Genomic DNA, 21441 nt, shown 5'->3' on the forward strand with positions numbered 1-21441 from the left:
GTCTGTGAGATTCTCATACAAGTGTATAGATATGGGGACTGATATGCAATCACTTGCTATTTAACATGCCTACAGCCCATGTCACAGTACCTGTATTTATTTAAACACATATTTTTCATCTGAATGGAAGATCAAAGGTCACTCACCTACCGCTGTCTTTTCTATTTTTTCACTCTTTTTCTTTCGCCTCCATTTCCATGGCTTGAATATTTTACCTAAGGCTGCAAACTTGCTGCTTTTTCTTTCAGGTGGAGGAGTATTAGTACCTAGTGACCCAGACTTTAGTTCCCCATTTCTTCGTGAATCTGCAAAAGACCACAAGGACACTAGAATGCTGTTTGTGGTTGAGTTCATCATGTCTGGACCGCTTCAGCGTGGCAGCTGTGAAGCTACAGCAGCTGGTGACATCTGGCTACCTGGAGTGAATGAATGACAGCCTAGGAGGAACACAACCTAGAGTGTTGCTACACTCACTCACTGCAGTATAGGTTGAAGGTTCCCTATGTTGACCAATATGGCTGAATGCATAAACTATACGATCTAACACAGGTGATGCTGTATGGTGTGTGGATGAATGCATAAACTATACGATCTAACACAGGTGATGCTGTATGGTGTGTGGCTGAATGCATGAACTATACGATCTAACACAGGTGATGCTGTATGGTGTGTGGCTGAATGCATCAACTATACGATCTAACACAGGTGATGCTGTATGGTGCATGGCTGAATGCATGAACTATACGATCTAACACAGGTGATGCTGTATGGTGCGTGGCTGAATGCATCAACTATACGATCTAACACAGGTGATGCTGTATGGTGCATGGATGAATGGATGAACTATACGATCTAACACAGGTGATGCTGTATGGTGCGTGGATGAATGCATCAACTATACGATCTAAACACAGGTGATGCTGTATGGTGCGTGGCTGAATGCATGAACTATACGATCTAACACAGGTGATGCTGTATGGTGCGTGGCTGAATGCATAAACTATACGATCTAACACAGGTGATGCTGTATGGTGCGTGGCTGAATGCATGAACTATACGATCTAACACAGGTGATGCTGTATGGTGCGTGGATGAATGCATCAACTATACGATCTAACAGAGGTGATGCTGTATGGTGCGTGGCTGAATGCATGAACTATACGATCTAACACAGGTGATGCTGTATGGTGCGTGGATGAATGCATCAACTATACGATCTAACACAGGTGATGCTGCATGGTGCGTGGCTGAATGCATAAACTATACGATCTAACACAGGTGATGCTGTATGGTGCATGGCTGAATGCATCAACTATACGATCTAACACAGGTGATGCTGTATGGTGCGTGGATGAATGCATCAACTATATTTATGATCTATCATGGGTGATGCTGTATGGTGCATGGCTGAATGCATTAACTATACGATCTAAAACAGGTGATGCTGTATGGTGCGTGGATGAATGCATCAACTACTAGTATATTTATGATCTATCACAGGTGATGTTGTGTGGCATGTGGTGGTAAGCATCAACTATACGATCTAAATTTCTGAGAAAGTATAATCCCATATATATAGCATATGTTGCACTTCAGCACTCCGTGAAAGTCATTGTGTAGAGGAAAGTATTGGCAGTGAGTGTTAGATCACTGACTTTGAGTCATGTCGATATTAAGCCTATCAAAGTGACTGCAAATGTCAGGTGGGACTGCCCAAACAAGTACTAGAATGTGAATTCTACTTAGAAACTGGAATTTAAAATACATAACATCATATGCATGTCGTATTTTATCACTAATCCTGAAAGGTATTGTCTGTCTGTGGAAAGCCCATATGACAACGCTTATGCTCCACAGAAAAGCAATGCTAGAACCAGAAGTGCAAGGATGGGTCTCCACTGGGGTGACCCATTGTGTTGAAATACTTTGTAAAACAATGGCATGATGTGACTATAGCAGTGGGTAAAAGGCACAAGTGTAATAAGAAGACACAGTCATCAATATCCCCTGCATTACCTTCAATTTCAGTCTAAGTCACACTTGTTGCCATGGAAACGTAAAAAATATTTTATTAAGAATACCCAAACTACCAAAAAGGCACTAATATACCACCAGATCTATCTATGTGCCAAGTTTGGTGAAGAAATATTAAATGGTTTAAAAGTTCTGCTCTGGAAAAGATAAATGAGCACAGGTGGACGGACGACTGGGTGCATTTTAATACCCCCTGCAAAACTTATTGCGGGGGATAACAATTTTTGTATTTAACATCAGGTGCATGAGGAATTCTCCATAGTGACTGTGGCACTTAGTGAGGACACATAACCAGGAAGATGAGGCCTCATGATACATTCGTCACAACTTCACACAGTCATTTCCTGCACTCACTACATGAAGCAATGCTACAGATACTCACAACATTCAAATTTTACTAATATAAAAAGCAAGAGTCATCAGAAGATGACATATCCCCCTGACCCTACATATTTTGAATTGTTTCCATGGACATGTCTGTAAGTGGCAAAAGGCACCACGTCAAGATCTGTCTCATACATCTGCCAAGATCTGCTGAAAGATATCAAATGGTTGTCAAGTAGTGCTCCAGAAACGAAGCGCATCCCTTCATGTTGAGACTAAGTCCAAATTGTTTCCATGGCAACTGGGAAAAAAAGAAATGCTAAAACTTCGTAAATAGCAAAAGGCACCATTTTGTGGTCTGCCTCAAATATCTGCCAAGTTTTGCTGAAAGATATTAAGAAGTTTTCTAGTTGTACTCCAAAAAGGAAGCCCATCTCTCCCTACTGAGACTAAGTTAGAATTGTTGCCATTGTGATAAATCACAAAAATCTGTAAATAGCAAAAGGCACCATTTTAAGGTCTGCCTCACATATCTGGCAAGTTTTGCAAATTGTTTCCATGGGAACCGGGAAAAATAGAAATGCCAAAACTTTGTAAATAGCAAAAGGCACCACTTTGTGGTCTGCCTCACATATCTGCCAAGTTTTGCTGAAAGATTTTAAGAAGTTTTAGAGTTGTGCTCTATAAACGAAGCCCATCCTTCCATTTTCAGACTAGGTCCGAATCGTTTACATGGAAAATGTGACATTGATATATCACCAAAATCTGTAAATAGCAAAAGGCACCACTTTAGGTTCTGCCACAAATATCTACCAAGTTTTGCTGACAGATATTTAGAAGTTTTTGAGCTGTGCTCCGGAAATGAAACATACCTCTCATGTTTGAGACAAAGTCCGAAACGTTTCCATATAAACCAAGAAAATAATAAATCACAAAAACCTGTAAATACCAAAAGGCACCACTTCAGATTATGACTGACATATCTACCATGTCTTGCAGAAAAATATAGAACGGTTTTTGAGTTCTGCTCTGGAAATGAAGCCCATCCCTCCATTTGGAGACTAAGTCCGAAATGTTTCCATGAAAACCAAGACAATAATAAATCAGACAAAACCTGTAAATAGCAAAAGGCACCACTTTAGGTTCTGATTTGTGTATTTACCAAGTTTTGCAGAAAAATATAGAACGTTTTTTGAGTTCTGATCCGGAAACGAAGCCCACCCCTCCATTTTGAGACTGAAATATTTCCATGGAAACCGACAAAATAATAAATCACAAATACCTGTAAACAGTAAAAGGCACCACTTTAGGTTCTGACTGGTATATCTACCAAGTTTTGCAGAAAAATATTGAACAGTTTTTGAGCTCTGATCAAAGTCCACAGCGCCATTAGACTAAGACCAAAACGTTCCATGGGAAAAAATAAAAATGCCAAAAATCTGTAAATAGCAAAAGGCACAAACATATGCTCAGATTATTATATCTATCAATTTTGGTCTAAAAATATTGAATGTTTTTTGAGTTATGCTCTGGAAACAAAATGATTACTGACACACAGGGCGTCGACTTTACATATTTTAAATATTTCATGAAACGAAAAACTTTTTGTGTGTGTGTGTGTCTGTCTGTGTGTGTGTCTGTGTGCTAACACCTAATTTGTGTGTGTGTGTGTGTGTGTGTGTCTGTCTGCGTGTGTGTCTGTGTGTGCGCTAACACCTAATTTAGGTGAAGCCAAGATTGTTGATACTCAAAACTACCAAAAGGCCCCAGTTCACCACTAGAACTACCTATGTATGAAATTTGGTGATGAAACAGTGAACACTTTTTAAGTTCTGCTCCAGAAAACAGCACAACCATCTACTTCAGTCTGTCCAACTTGTCATGGAAATGCACAAAAGTATCTTATTCAGAAATCCAAAACTGCCAAAAGGCACCGGCAGACCACCAGAACTATCTGTATGCCAAGTTTGGTGAAGCGTTCTGCTCTGGAAAATAGCACTACCAGCAATTTCAGTCTGAGTCCAACTTGTTGAGATTGAAAATGTTTTATTCAGAAATTGAAAACTCGCAAAGGGCACCAATAGACCACCAGATCTATCTATGAGCCAAGTTCGGTGAAGTAATATAGAATAGTTTGAAAGCTACGCTCCAGTAAATACAAATGTGCTTGGACAAACAGACACACGGACGGAGTCCATTTTAATACACACCCCTATGCCCTGCAAAACGCGTTGCAGGGAATAATAATATCCAGTCCTGTTTATATTAAGTGGTCATGCTACCTATACATTTTGAGACATTTAATACAATGGCTGAGATAAGCTTTTCTTTGGGTACCATACTCTCATACATATCTCAACATAAACTTACGAAAGAAAGACACGTAAGATGTTAATCAATAGATGAAACATACTCAGTACACATGAGAAAGCATAAAATATCTTTGAGATGACCCCTTGTACCTGTAGGCAGCACATGCAATTAATGCTAGGTGAGTCATACCTGACTGAGCGACCTGTAGTGTGATCTAATGTAAATTACAGCACTTTTGCCAGATTTTACGAGTAAAAATGCTTTTCTTGATATCCTTTTACGCATTCCACTGAATGCCCAGTAAGGCCGAAGTGGGTTATTTCAACATATATTAGCAATTGTCTAACTTTTTAAAGATACAGAGTAACAGCCCAATAACAGCTTTTTTTTCAATTTTCAACAGCACTTTATCTACCCTGCAAGTCCTGACAATATACCTTATATACAAGCTTCTATCTTTATCAACAGGTCCTGCCTATATTACCATATACACAAGCTTCTGTCTGTTCCTACAAGTCCTTACTATGTACCATATATACAAGCTTCTATCTTTATCAGCAAGTCCTGACTTGACTATATACCATATATACAAGTTTCTATCTTTATCAGCAAGTCCTGACTTGACTATATACCATATATACAAGCTTCTATCTTTATCAGCAAGTCCTGACTCAACTACATACCATATATACAAGCTTCTATCTTCTGTCTTTATCAGCAAGTCCTGACTCGACTATATACCATACATACAAGCTTCTATCTTTATAGGCAAGTTCTGACTATATACCATATATACAAGCTTCTGTCTTTATCAGCAAGTCCTGACTCACATACCATACATCAGTGTTTACGAATGGTGTTTCAAAGTTTCAGATGTCTGTTTGACCCACTGAAAATTCACAGGACCCACAGAATAAAATTATACACACATTTCAGATTTAACATTTCTCATAATTGGCAATGAAATTATTATCATTATATAATGACAAGCATTATAAACATAAATTTATAAACAGTGAAAACGTGTCACATTCCACAAATAATAACTTCAGACAAAATCATTGTGATATATTCAGTCAGACACTGGGGCCAACAGGCTGGGGACTTTTGTCTGACCATTGGCAAATCTGGCAGATTTGTCAGAGGGTCAGACACTATTCGTGAACACTTACATATACAAGCTTCTGTCTTTACCAGCAAGTTCTGACTATATACCATGGATACAAGCTTCTGTCTGTCCTTGATAGCCATGATAAACTGCTGAGTGAGGTAAACATGCAGAGGGAGGATATAGGGAGAGCCTGAAGCTGCAAACACAGGAATGCAGTACAAAACAATAGATCATCCCACAACCAGGTGGGCAAACTGTCAGCCTGCGGATAGTTGCAGCAATTACACAAGTGGAGAGAACACAGCAGCTATATCACCTGACAAATGTAGCACTTCTGCAGTGGATCAGTACTCACAGTGAAACGTTAACACCAACAACTTGTTATTCTCACCCTTTCAATCAACAGGTGCTTGCAGGGGGAGGAGAACAGAACAGCCTACCTTTTCTTTTCCTCCTTCGCCTTAGTCTGACCATGATTCTGCTGATCACTGTTGTGGAAGAGTTGGGGGTATCCCCCGGGGTTGAGGCAATGTATGTGCTTGGGGTACACCCAAGGCTTGAGTCCAGCAAGGCATTGGGTGTGTCTCCTTGTTCAGTGTCAACAGAAGTCTTAGGAGTATCTCCTAGTCCCAAATTCTCAGAAGAGTTGTCCAAGCCAGGATATACCTGGCTGTCGGAATCTCCCTCCACCTCCGTAGTGCCGCCCGTAGTCAGCTGCCTGGTAGACAAGCAATCTAATAATAAACACAGCCCTCCCCCACTTGTTAAATTCCGTACCACACAGTCTGTGTATACTGTGTTATCTCATAGCAGACAGAGAGATCAACAGGACACAGGGCCAAATCACTGACAAAACAAACTGTCCCACACCTTGTGCTGTCCACTCTAAGTGAAGTCACTAGCACACCCTCAGGGTAAATGTCATCTTCGAAGGGTTGGTTGAATCAGGTCACATGACCAGTGTTGCTGGCTGTAGCGAGGGTGAATGGCAGAGGGAGAGTCAGACAGAGATAGCAGCATCCACTACAGCTAAGGTAGGTCACACTCTGTGCTGGAATGTAGTGCTGGCCACGCTCAACTGCCTTTGTGAGCTCACAAGTCTAGCTGCCACAGCTTACCCTCTGTCCATCAGTTACCCCTGCAGGGAACGTGCCAGGCCAAGTTTCCCTCTGTACAACAAGTAAGATAGACACCTGAGCACTAACAGAGGTAGGTCGCAAGTAATCTGCTGTCATGCATGTACTGCAGGAGATCCATCACATACTGATCAGCCATTGACCTCATTCTCCTCCCTCTGTTGGGGTGCAAAGAATAATGTGTAACTTTACTACTTGTCTACACAATGGGAACAAATCAATGTCAACAGATCAATTTAGAAGATGAATTTTTTCATCATTGGGAATGTTTGATACATATATATAAGTTATATTAATTATCCCACATAATGATAATTAATTCTGATGTTACAGAATTACAATATTCAGGTAGTTCATCTCATTATGGTGCATGGTTGTAAATAATCTCCAGCAAGTGTACAAGTTGGACATGGTCTTACCTGCACAGGCTAGTTGTCAAGATTAGTATATAATAATACATCATCCTTCACGTTCAGGATCACCAGGTAGTATATACCAGCCACAAAAAGATCAGCAACCTCAATATTTTTATGTTATATGTCAACAGTGCTCGAATAGTGTTTCTGTGGATCAGCAACTTCATTGTTGTTCTGATCAGGTCTCAACACTGCCAGAATGGTGGATAAGTAACTTCATTATTGTTCTGATCATGTCTCAACAATGCTAGAATAGTGGCATTATTGTTCTGATCATATCTCAACGGTGCCAGAATAGTGGATCAGCAACTACATTTATTGTTCTGATTATGTCTCAACAGTACCAGAACGGTTCTTTGATCTATCAGCCCCTTCGTTATTGTTCCGATCAGGTCTCAATACGGCCAGAATGGTGGATCAGCAACTACATTTATTGTTCTGATTATGTCTCAACAGTACCAGAACGGTTCTTTGATCTATCAGCCCCTTCGTTATTGTTCCGATAAGGTCTCAATATTGCCAGAATGGTGGATCAGCAACTTCATTATTGTTCTGATCATGTCTCAATACTGCCAGAATGGTGGATCAGCAACTCCATTATTGTTCCGATCCCGTCTCAATACTGCCAGAATGGTGGATCAGCAACTTCATTATTGTTCCGATCCCGTCTTAACAGTGCCAGAATGGTGGATCAGCAACTTCATTATTGTTCTGATCATGTCTCAACAGTACCAGAACGGTGCTTTGATCTGTCAGCCCCTTCGTTATTGTTCCGATCAGGTCTCAATACTGCCAGAATGGTGGATCAGTAACTTCATTATTGTTCCGATCATGTCTCAACAGTGCCAGAATGGTGGATCAGCAACTTCATTATTGTTCCGATCCCGTCTCAATACTGCCAGAAAGGTGGATCAGCAACTTCATTATTGTTCCGATCCCGTCTCAATACTGCCAGAAAGGTGGATCAGCAACTTCATTATTGTTCCGATCCCGTCTCAATACTGCCAGAAAGGTGGATCAGCAACTTCATTATTGTTCCGATCCCGTCTCAATACTGCCAGAATAGTGGATCAGCAACTTCAATATTGTCATGACTATATCTCAACAGTGCTAGAATGATGTTTCTGTGGATCAGCACCTTGATTGTTGTTCTGATCATGTCTCAACAGTGCCAGAGTGGTGTTGTGCTGTGCCAGTAATTTCATTGTTGTTCTGATCAAGTCTCAACACTGCCAGAATGGTGGATCAGCAACTTCAATATTGTCATGACCATATCTCAACAGTGCTAGAATGATGTTTCTGTGGATCAGCACCTTGATTGTTGTTCTGATCAAGTCTTAACACTGCCAGAATGGTGGATCAGCAACTTCAATATTGTTCTGATCAAGTCTCAACACTGCCAGAATGGTGGATCAGCAACTTCATTATTGTCATGACCATATCTCAACAGTGCTAGAATGATGTTTCTGTGGATCAGCACCTTGATTGTTGTTCTGATCAAGTCTCAACACTGCCAGAATAGTGGATCAGCAACTTCATTATTGTCATGACCATATCTCAACAGTGCTAGAATGATGTTTCTGTGGATCAGCACCTTGATTGTTGTTCTGATCATGTCTCAACACTGCCAGAATAGTGGATCAGCAACTTCAATATTGTTCTGATCAAGTCTCAACACTGCCAGAATAGTGGATCAGCAACTTCATTATTGTCATGACCATATCTCAACAGTGCTAGAATGATGTTTCTGTGGATCAGCACCTTGATTGTTGTTCTGATCAAGTCTTAACACTGCCAGAATGGTGGATCAGCAACTTCAATATTGTTCTGATCAAGTCTCAACACTGCCAGAATAGTGGATCAGCAACTTCAATATTGTCATGACCATATCTCAACAGTGCTAGAATGATGTTTCTGTGGATCAGCACCTTGATTGTTGTTCTGATCATGTCACAACAGTGCCAGAGTGGTGTTGTGATGTGCCAGCAAATTTCATTGCTGTTCTGATCACGTCAACAGTGTCAGAATGGCGTTTTGATGGGCCATCAACTTCAATATTGTTCTGATGTCTCAACAGTTCCAGAATGGTGTTGTGATGGATCAGCAATTTCAATTTTGTTCTCAACAGTGCAGGAATGGTGCTTCTGTGGTAATAGAAATGCACAGCCACCCAACACTGAGACATTTCCAGAAGGATCAATCCAACACCCTCATGACGCTTAACAATCGTGATTTGTGGCATCTATCTAGATGACCAATTAAAAGCATGTTTCAATTGCCTATGCCGAAACAAATGAAACCTAGCACATTCATATGTCTTCAATTCAATTCTAAAATTATATACTTACTTGTTTACACAAACAGCTCCATAAACTGATAGATACGTCACTCATGCTCAGTTCTTAAAACTCCATATTATACTACTGGCCACCCAAATGGAATACCTGGCACAATCAAACAACACTGAAGGAACCTCCTTGAAGATTCTGGCTACACTGAAGGAATACCTGCCAGATTCTGTCTAAACTAAATGAATCCCTGGGAGATTTTGGCTACACTGAGGAAATCTCCTTGAAGATTCAGACCGCATTGAAGGAATCACAGAGAGATTCAGGCCACACTAAAGGAATCTACTTGAGATTCTGGCCTCACTAAAGGAATTCCGGGAAGATTCAGGTGACACTGTAGGAAATTCCAGGGTTCTATCATGAGATGATAATTCATAACAAAATTCATTGTTAATTGTAACCAGTACAAGCAATACATTAACATTCAATTCCAAAGTGATCAGGCATTTAACACATTCAAACATGCTATATGTAACACACCTGTTCTGGCTTATTCAGACTTTGACAAAGAATTTTTTCTCGCAACCGATGCCAGCGATTTGAGCATAGGGTTTGTATTAAGTCAAAAAGATGAAAAGAATAATGCGCATCCTATAGCTTTTGGCGGAAGAGCTCTTCATGACAGCGTGAAGAACTGGAGCATTACGGAAAAAGAAGGCCTAGCTCTGGTTGAAGTATAACCAGGACCTCTAGAAGCCATCAGATCATTTCGTCCATACCTTGCCAATTCTAAATTCACTGTCTACACAGACCACATCGCTTTGAAATGGCTCAAATCCATCAAGGATGCCACAGGTAGGTTAAGTTGATGGTGATTAGAACTGTCTACCTATACTTTTGATACTGTTCATCGCAGTGGTGAAGCTAATGCGAATGCCAATGCACTCTCACGCAGGGAATATGAGCAAAATATTAACTGTCAGAATCAAACAGAAGAAGATGCTGAGAAAACAGTCTTTACAGTAACTTCACTTGAGCAAAGAATGTCGGCAAGCCCACATTTATCCTCACAGGTCACCCAATCCACTCAGACTGACAATGATAGCATAGTAAGTATCAATTATGTGGATTCTGAACCACAGACATCTCATTGGTCTGTCACCTTTGAATATAAAGAGGACTACCAAACAGCACCAGCAAACAATGTTGCAGCTTTACATGCCACAAGTGATGAGGTCACACAAGCTACAATGGTTGAGGCAAATATTAAATCTCATCCCAACTTATGTCACCTACAAAGGATCTGTCCAGATTTCACACAGATTTTTGACTACAAAGAAGATAATGTCCTTTGTTACGAGTGTGCATTTTCTGTATATTTTATTATTAATTCAGTAATAATTATTATTGGGTCACAGTGTTTAGTGTTTTGAATAATAAATACGGTGGATCGCATTTCGTATGATAGATGATCCGCATTTTTAGGATTCAGGTTTTCCAGGAATCATCTGCCCTTGACTCCCTGTATGTTTACGTCTGAAAGACATTGTTTCAAGAGCATTCTACAGTGTTGGCGATGGCAGAATAAAGGTTAGTTGCCATGCTGTGAGCGACACACAGATTCACATTCACATCACTGGAGTTTACATCGCCAACGAATCCATCAACACCTGAAACTGCTGTCAGACCGCTCGCCGTGTGACATTCAGCATTACTGTTTCTCTCTCGCCTAAGACTTTCGTGAGTTTGCTATACTATATATTTTGTGACTCTTTGCCTTAGATTTTGTTGCATTTGTCTTGTATTTGAAATCTGTATTGTAAAATTTACTTGTGACTTTGTATAACTTACTCTCATTGCCTTAATACAAGATTTGAATATATTAAACTTGTCTTTGTTCTGTTTTGCTGGTTCAGAGGGGTATTTCTTACATTGTTTGTCACACAAAATTCTCAAGATGAAAAGGATCGCAAAAAGAATTTATTTGAAGCCACTACCTTTGAAATTGATGATACAGATATAGATTTGTCCTACAGAGACAGAAGGGTCATGCAGACAAATTTATTAAAACAGCTGGCAGTTCCAAGAACTCTCAAGAACCAGGTCCTGAGATCCTACCACGATTCCGAGTCTGGTGGTTGTCACCATGGGAAGGAAAGGATGCACAACACCATGAGACCAAAATACTTCTGGCCCAAGATGTACAGCGATATCGCAACATATGTCCAGACATGTGAGGTATGTCAACAAACCAAGAGGCACTACCACAGCAAGAAGGCACCCCTACGTTCACTACCTGTGGAAGAAGTCTTCACCCGATGGCATGTTGACATCCTTAGTCCCTTGCCAACTACACCATACAAGTACAAGTTCATTCTGGTCATCACCAATGCAGCTTCAAGATGGTATGGTGCTTCAAGGACTTTAATTTCAGACAGAGGTCAGAACTTCATGTCAAAATTAGTTTAAGCTATTTGTGAACTCTTGGCTATGAAATTCACTCATACTAGCCCACACCCTCCCCAAACTTTTTCAGACAGAGGGGAAGTTATCATGAAATGTTAATGTATGGCTTGTATTGGTGACAATTAATAATGAATTTTGGTATGAATTATCATTTCATGATAGTTCTCCTCAGCTAAGACTAACTGGTACATTGTTATAATGACGTAAAACATCACTCCATTTAATTTTAGCCTTCACAGAATTACATATTTTATAACATTGACACAAATTTTGTGTATTGTATTGAACAAAATGTAATGTCTTCCCTTGTGTAGATCACTTTGTAGTGTTATGGTTAAAAATTTGCTGTGGTAAAAGGTATAAGAATTCCCCTGTGGACCAGCAAAATATAACACAAACAAGTCTAAATTATTCAGTAATATGTATTGAACAGACAAATAGCAAGATACAACGATCCACAATAGAGGTTTCTAGTACAATGCAATGGAGTCAAATCTTAAGTAATGGGTCACAAATATAATGTCAACTCACCAAAGTCTTGGTTTTCAGTGAGAAACAGTTATACTAAATCTTTCACAGTGAGCTTTCTTGAATGTAGATCTAGCATTGACAAAGAGACAGAAAGATGTCGGTTAAGGCCGAATGATGACACAACTCCAGTATTACTCTGAGTGTAAGTCTGTGTGTGTTAATGTTGTCAATACAATAACAAGCCTTTATATATACAGTCATGGTGTAAGCATTCCAGTGAAATATAGAACCTTTGCGATCGGCCTCGTGTTTACCAACAGTCAAAACACACTCATGCACAGAAGACTACTCAAAGGGAGGCTGCTAAAATACTATTACCATGATATGAAATGTGACCCACAATAACTATCGCACCAAAACTCTTAACATTGTGACGAAATAATAACTATCACTTGATCAATAATAATACAAATCACACAAAATACACTTTCGTAACAGTTGTCAAACATACACTCATGACATGGCCTTCCATACCTACACAAAATACCCCTCCGTCTGTCACCTGCCCTTCCCCCACAACATACCCATCCATGACAACATACCCCTCCGTCTGTAACCTGCCCTTCCATAACAACATACCCCTCCGTCTGTCACTTGCCCTACCTCCACAACATACCCCTCTGTCTGTAACCTGCCCTTCCATAACAACATACCCCTCTGTCTGTCACTTGCCCTACCTCCACAACATACCCCTCTGTCTGTGACCTGCCCTTCCATAACAACATACCCTTCAGTCTGTGACCTGCCCTTCCATAACAACATACCCCTCCGTCTGTCACTTGCCCTACCTCCACAACATACCCCTCTGTCTGTAACCTGCCCTTCCATAACAACATACCCCTCTGTCTGTAACCTGCCCTTCCATAACAACATACCCCTCCGTCTGTCACTTGCCCTACCTCCACAACATACCCCTCTGTCTGTAACCTGCCCTTCCATAACAACATACCCCTCCGTCTGTCACTTGCCCTACCTCCACAACATACCCCTCTGTCTGTAACCTGCTCTTCCATAACAACATACCCCTCTGTCTGTCACTTGCCCTACCTCCACAACATACCCCTCTGTCTGTGACCTGCTCTTCCATAACAACATACCCCTCTGTCTGTAACCTGCCCTTCCATAACAACATACCCCTCCGTCTGTCACTTGCCCTACCTCCACAACATACCCCTCTGTCTGTAACCTGCTCTTCCATAACAACATACCCCTCTGTCTGTCACTTGCCCTACCTCCACAACATACCCCTCTGTCTGTGACCTGCTCTTCCATAACAACATACCCCTCTGTCTGTGACCTGCTCTTCCATAACAACATACCCCTCTGTCTGTAACCTGCTCTTCCATAACAACATACCCCTCCGTCTGTCACTTGCCCTACCTCCACAACATACCCCTCTGTCTGTCACCTGCCCTACCTCCACAACATACCCCTCTGTCTGTGACCTGCTCTTCCATAACAACATACCCCTCTGTCTGTAACCTGCCCTTCCATAACAACATACCCCTCTGTCTGTGACCTGCCCTTCCATAACAACATACCCTTCAGTCTGTGACCTGCCCTTCCATAACAACATACCCTTCAGTCTGTGACCTGCCCTTCCATAACAACATACCCCTCAGTCTGTCACTTGCCCTTCCCCCACAACATACCCATCCATGACAACATACCCCTCCGTCTGTAACCTGCCCTTCCATAACAACATACCCCTCCGTCTGTCACTTGCCCTACCTCCACAACATACCCCTCTGTCTGTAACCTGCCCTTCCATAACAACATACCCCTCTGTCTGTGACCTGCCCTTCCATAACAACATACCCTTCAGTCTGTGACCTGCCCTTCCATAACAACATACCCCTCAGTCTGTCACTTGCCCTACCTCCACAACATACCCCTCTGTCTGTCACCTGCCCTTCCATAACAACATACCCCTCCGTCTGTAACCTGCCCTTCCATAACAACATACCCCTCCGTCTGTCACTTGCCCTACCTCCACAACATACCCTTCAGTCTGTGACCTGCCCTTCCATAACAACATACCCTTCAGTCTGTGACCTGCCCTTCCATAACAACACACGCCTCCAGGGGTGTGGAAATACTGTGTCCGACTTGCCCGACCTGCGTTTTGAATTCACCGGGCAAGTCAAATTTTCAAGACTGCTTGTCTGTGGGCTAATGGGAAAATTCTGTTAAATTAAATCAATATATGCCACATCATAAAGACATCTCGTAGAATCCTGATTCAAATCACAATACTTATCTTTCAAATGAACATGTGATTGCTAGCAATGTTGTTTACCTGTCGCCTTGTCAGTACTAAAGACAACATTACACATTGAAATTATCATAATCCTTTTTTATTCAGTACACAATATCAAACTATAATTTTAAAATTCTGGGCATGTAGGCTCCTGTTGGGCAAGTCAGTTTTTCCAGTTTATTTGCCCAGGGGCAAGTTGAAAATTGTTCTATTTATACACCCCTGCCCTCTGTGACCTGCCCTACCTCCACAACATACCCCTCTGTCTGAGACCTGCACTTCCAAAACAACATACCAAAACAATTTTGACTCATTAGAGAGTTACTCCACGGATTACACAAGCTAATCTGACACAGCAACCTGTCAACAGCATGAGGTCAAATGTAGAATGCCTGAGCACTGGCCTTGTACCTCCGTTCAATATGAGATCAGATGTCAGATGAGACAATGTATCATACTGTGCGTAGCAGTCATAAGGCTGCCACTCACAGTTTAAACAGAATGAAACTAGATACCAGAGTAAATTTATAGTGTTGCTGATTGAACAGTCAGGTATGCATATCAAGACTAGATCCCAGAGTGAAAGTTAGGATGTTGCTGAATGAACAGTCAGGTGTGTATACAGAGAATACTACACAAGGTCTCATTACACACGAATTATACCAAACAACTGTCCTATCTAATTGGTATCTGCCCTCACTTTCACTGGCTCCAGGTCACGAGTTTCGTCACGAGGGAATGTAATAAGACAGAGTGTGGTATTTAATTTATTACCCACAATACTCTGTATTACCCTGTTTGCAGTTGTTTCACTCAGCAACATCACTGGTGAAGTAAACATTCTCTTTATGTCATTCAGTGGATATAATGTCTCAGATGGACTCACAATTCGACAGCGACATGACAACATTCGCAATGTTTACATTCCCACAATGCGTATAAGTTGTTGAATGAATAAATTCACGTGTTTGTAATGAATGAAAAAGTAGTTCCTTCATAATGTGACCTAACTAAGGGGTCGCAGTTTACTCAACCAAATCGTTAGAATCACAGGTCAAGCCGTTACGAGACAGGTCAATGCGATATGACACTTGTGTGACATACAAGATTAGTATGCACCTACCCATGCTTTGACCACATGAGTAATAATACAGCATATGAGCTAGATCCCAGGGTAAAAGTTGGCTACACATAAGACGAACAAAGGATTTAAGGTTCTAGATCCTTTTGTGAGGTCATTTTTTGGATGTACTTCTCTGAGTTGATTGGTCCATTACCTGAATTTACTTTTATCTCATTTCTAGACACACTGGCATCTACTACATCCAGATGATTTGTACTCTGAAATGATTCACAGGCTGTTTCAGCATGATCGACAGAGTGTGAAAAACAACATGATATGTTTACAAAATCAATACTAATAGTCCAATATTAACAGGGCAGCATTACAGTAGGCAGACAAACAAAACCCTGGTCTGCAACCTAGATTCTTGAGACTACCCTTTGCAAAAGATTTCTCATCTCAACACAATCATATCCCACATTGCATCAGTTGCAAAACAGTCGTATTTCTCCATCTCATCAGTTGCAACAACAGTCGTATTTCTCCATCTCATCAGTTGCAACAACAGTCGTATTTCTCCATCTCATCAGTTGCAAAACAGTCGTATTGCCCTTCTTATCAGTTGCAAAACAGTCGTATTTCTCCATCTCATCAGTTGCAAAACAGTCGTATTGCCCTTCTTATCAGTTGCAACAACAGTCACATCCCCTACCTTTTCAGCTGCAACAACAGTCACATCCCCCTACCTTTTCAGCTGCAACGACAGCCACATCCCTACCTTTTCAGCTGCAACGACAGCCACATCCCCTACCTTTTCAGCTGCAACAACAGTCACATCCCCTACCTTTTCAGCTGCAATAACAGTCACATCCCCTACCTTTTCAGCTGCAACGACAGCCACATCACCCTACCTTTTCAGCTGCAACGACAGCCACATCCCCTGCCTTTTCAGCTGCAACGACAGCCACATCACCCTACCTTTTCAGCTGCAACAAGAGCTGTATAAACATCCTTTAAATACACCATACTGTGTCACTCCAGATTTTATGACATGTCAGGAACACTAAGGATTATGGGGTATTACTGGGAGACACAATTTTGTTGCTACAGTATAATCTCCTTGATGTGGTGCCAGTGTTGATATAAGAGATTAAGTCACTGGGAGCTGTGAAATTCTGAACTACGTTGTGGAATATGATTTGAATTGGGGTTTAGCTCACTGAGATTATGCTACTGATTAATGTGTTCAGTCAGTCAGTGTCATACAGTGCATACATGTCTTACATATTGTATACATACCACCATGCTCATATCATTTTCACAAGTGCTCAATCAGAGTTAAGAGAGTTCCATTACAAGTTCCTAAACCTCAATGCACATACGTGTATCATACACTTCATAGACAGTACATGCTGCTCTTGTGGATATCAGAGTGAAAATGCCCTACAATAGTTTTCCACGAGGGATAACTATATTCAGATACGAACTAATATATATTTTCATACTTAGGTTATCACATGGTTTTCTATTGTTTGTATTGTTGAGTATTTTCTTATTAACTTAAGCAGGACATCAGTTCTACGCATTTTCTCCCAATGTTATGTGAAAATGACTAATTATGTAGAATTAGAGAAGAGATTTGAAGGGTAAGACTGTGTGATAAAATGACTGCACAAATGAATTAATTCAACTCTAAAAACAAAGCACATTTATCCAGCCTGTTGACAAGCATATTCTGGACACTAATGACAACGACACAAATATTCTCAATAACAATATCCCCATGCAAAACCCTGTGATAACGCACACAGCAACCAAAGGGGCATGTGGGAAGGCAATGAAGCAAAGGGAGGCTACTCAAGTTCACTTCATTCAGTAAACTTGTGGTCAGTGTATGGGGCAAGGGAGGTTACTCACTCTCAGTTCGGCCTATTGTGTTGGTACTCCAGCTGGCATCAGCTGTGAAAGGCAAAAGAGAACACACACGTTATAATGTATTTTACACGAGAAGTCAAAGAGAACACACAAGTTATGATGTATTTCACATCAGGAATCAGAGAAAACACACAAGTAAATATAACACGCGTAAATGCGTTTTACTCCAAGACTTAGAAAGAAGCCATATGTGTTTACCTATTTTATGCCAGGAGTCAGACAGAACACACAGCTTATATTGTATTTTACATCAGGAGTTAGAAACAGGGTTTCAATAAAATTCACATTCAAGATTTTGGCAAGTATATAGCAAGTGATCATAATGATATGGTTTCTCTGGTTGTTTTGTATTTCTGCTTTTGCATTTTAAATTGATTCTCCCAGTAAAATTCACCATTTAAATTAAGACATACTATATATATACTCATGTAAATTTGTCCTGCAATGAGCAGATGATATCATAGAAAAAACAACTGCAAACAATTCCAAACAGCAAATTGTATCTTTGTGATGTATTTGGATATGGATTCAACATCAAAGTGAAGGTGGAAGAGGAGGGATATATACTGTACGATTCATGTAGGAATGTATCAAACATAAAATGCCTTGAGAAGTTATTATTGGTTGGACAGATGACTGACACAGGTTGAATGTTATACAGTTTGGTTGCCAGGTGACACTTTTTGTACAATGTTACAGCAGAACCCATCATGAAGCCAGCTGACTGCCAGGCAACAGACAGATTAAAACATCAAGACACAAGAACTACACCTATACCTGCACCATGTGAAACGGGTCTAATATGGTCAGAAGACATCATTCTTTTATCATCTGGGACCTGTGGCTGAGCGGGCTAGGCAGCTGACTTTGTGTGCTGGCGATTCGTTGCCTAACTCTGGCTGTGCGGCTTCAAATCCCGGATGGGAGTGAACCCCCAAAAGTACTAGAATTTGATGATGGCGTGGCGTGGCGTGGCGTGGCGTGGCGTGGCGTGGCGTGGCGTGATTATCAACCCCCTGACCAATCACAGCACCACAGTTGTAATGTTCAACAAGAATGTGGAGGGAATTGCCCTACTGTCCAGACAAGTCATCTCCAGAATTGGGATAACACGCAGCATTCAGAACTTTATCTAATGCATGAATCAGATCTAAGGAATCAGTGGGACACTTTTGCAGTAGTGAACTCCCTACATCCTCAACAAATTCATTCTTCTTGCTGTGAAAAGACTGGACTGACTGCTCAAAAGTGTAGTGGGAGTTTGATGCCCCGGAATTCCCCATTTACAATATTTGCTTACAATATGAACAACTGTTCATTTTCATTGGTTGCAACAATTCTGGTAGACATTCCATAGTTGAAATAACCATTACTTAATCATTAACAGTTTGATATTTTCCTTTTGAAAAACTGTGACAAATTTTTCCATGTGATGCAATACACCTGACAACGCAGATAGTAGCAATGAAATGGTATGTTTTCCTATTCCGGGAAATGTTTACTGTTGAATTATTCTGGTGATCAGCGGCCTCTTCCTGTGTCACTATAACCAAAGCAGGCCAACTACATTTCACAGCACTAACAGGATGACCAAGTGACATTTACATTAACATTCTCATTAATTACAAGTCCAACAAAGTTACTTTGCATAATTATGCTTTTAGGTCACTGGCAGTACCCATAACTAAAGCTTCCTCTATCTGTTCAACCAAATCCGAAGAGATTACACCTGATGAAGACGAGCAGCCAGCAGTCTTTGCTAGTGCAACAGACTACTAAAATTGGATGTGGCAGTATGTTCCATTTTTCTGTAGCCATCAAAAGTCATTTGTTCATTCATCATAGAACTTTTTCAGTCTTTTCGGCTTTACCTCTGAGCATTGTGGAGCCTTTTAGTTAGTTTCACCACAAATGCCATGTCTTTTGAGCGAAGTAACAATTAACCTGTTATTCCTCATTTTTAACCAAACTGTGAATTAATGTCTTTGACATTTTTACTGCAACTTAAATGGCGTTATATTTATTGGTACACTATAAAACTATAAGAACTGGATAGTTTCCAATGTCCATTCTTTATTTAGTAAGGACTCATGCAGGTGCTGAGCAATAACCTCCAGTAGTTCCATGCAGATGTAAATTGTTCCTGAGATGCATAAAACTATCTGCACCAACAGGTGATGATATAGATCCAATGGAAGATCTGATTCTTCACTGCTTGAACTCATCCTACTTGATCCTATACAGCAGATGTTGAAGCTCTGACTGACTGCTTAACAACTGAGGAAGACACAATGGTATGTCTGTCAGTAGAGACAGTAGGTCTGTGAATTCACTTTCTTAGTAACGTACAAATTCCAGTACTTTTTTGGTTGAGTCAGGCACCTAATCGCCAGCAGACAAAGTCAGCCACCTAGCCCACCCAGCCACCATGACTTCCACTAGTATCCACTGTATCTCGGAACACCAAGCTTGTCAGCAAGATGTCTGATGTTTACCACTCAACAGTGCTCACTGCCTTGATCAAATCCTATATCAAAACCTAAGGTGTGTTGTCGGCGAGGTAACAAAACACGAAGTCTATCATGTTTACTGCTTGTAAAAACATTGTGCTGGCTGCTAGTTTATTAAATATTTATCACAGGGCATGGAGGTTACATTTAAAATTTGACATCGAATCACTCACTGAGTAAGCATAAACAAAGATGTAGGTGTCAGTGGTTGTGTCTATGAGCAAGATGGCTAGTACACCTGCTAAATGTAAACATTACAGATGGGGAAAAGAACAAAATTTGCATGTCCAAAAGGCTAATCCCAAAGCAAGTTTGGACACTACCTCTTCTTTCAGCCACAGCATTAGGACGAATGACAATTCTTTCTGTCAACAATCCTCCATCAAAGACATTTTCAAGCCCACGTAAATTATGTTATGTTATGCAAAATGTTCTGTTAAATAGCGGTGTTATGTTAAAGGTCACATGCAACATAAAACACAACTTTGCACTTACCGAAACAAATCATCAAAAATGCCAATTCAACCTATAAAGTTGAAAAAAAAATGCAATGAAAAAAAGCCCGCGAAATAAAATGATTCACTAAATTTCCCCCAGTGCTGGTGGAAAAAGTCGTTTCAACAGCTACGCTGCGCTCATAATGCATGCACAGTGAGTATGTTCGCTGAACTTGAAACATTATGCCTGCCCGGCGTATGAGGTCATGACCAGTAGTCTAATCTTGGTTGTGTACATAAACAAGTAAATATGAAAAATATAAATGCCATATATCTGGAAACAGCAAAAGGCACCACTTCAAGATCTGTCTCATATTTCTGCCAAGATCTGTTAAAACATATGAAATGGTTTTCGAGTTGTCTCTGGAAACAAACCCTATCCGTTCATTTTGAGACTAAGTCTGAAACGTTTCAATGGAAACCGGGAAAAATAAGAATGCCAAAACATTATAAATTGAAAAAGGCACCACTCTGTGGTCTGCCTCAAATATCTGCCAAGTTTTGCCGTAAGATATTAAATAGTTTTCTAGTTGTGCTCCGGAAATGATGTCCATCCC

At 40.6% G+C, this 21441-nt stretch overlaps 1 protein-coding gene and 1 long non-coding RNA gene across 4 annotated transcripts in view; one reads left to right on the forward strand and one right to left on the reverse strand.

The window, feature by feature from the left end:
• Positions 1–21441, reverse strand: part of LOC137290448 (phosphatase and actin regulator 1-like) — a 99743-nt gene that overhangs the window by 66552 nt on the left and 11750 nt on the right. For 2 of the 3 annotated variants that reach the window (XM_067821388.1, XM_067821387.1), the window contains exons 2-3: positions 17860–17901; positions 147–305 (exon numbers count right to left, since the gene is read on the reverse strand). In XM_067821388.1, the coding sequence (XP_067677489.1) occupies positions 147–305; positions 17860–17901 (201 nt within the window). Of the gene's footprint in view, positions 1–146; positions 306–6222; positions 6863–17859; positions 17902–21441 lie in introns of those variants that run through there. The other variant, XM_067821389.1, reaches the window with a different exon arrangement.
• LOC137290452 (uncharacterized) lies at positions 6745–20519 on the forward strand. The gene is made up of 2 exons (XR_010957217.1): positions 6745–6816; positions 18577–20519. It is a non-coding gene; the product is annotated as an uncharacterized lncRNA (long non-coding RNA).

This window comes from Haliotis asinina, chromosome 7 (genome assembly GCF_037392515.1).
Source record: "Haliotis asinina isolate JCU_RB_2024 chromosome 7, JCU_Hal_asi_v2, whole genome shotgun sequence".
NCBI classification, from domain to species: Eukaryota; Metazoa; Mollusca; class Gastropoda; order Lepetellida; family Haliotidae; genus Haliotis; species Haliotis asinina.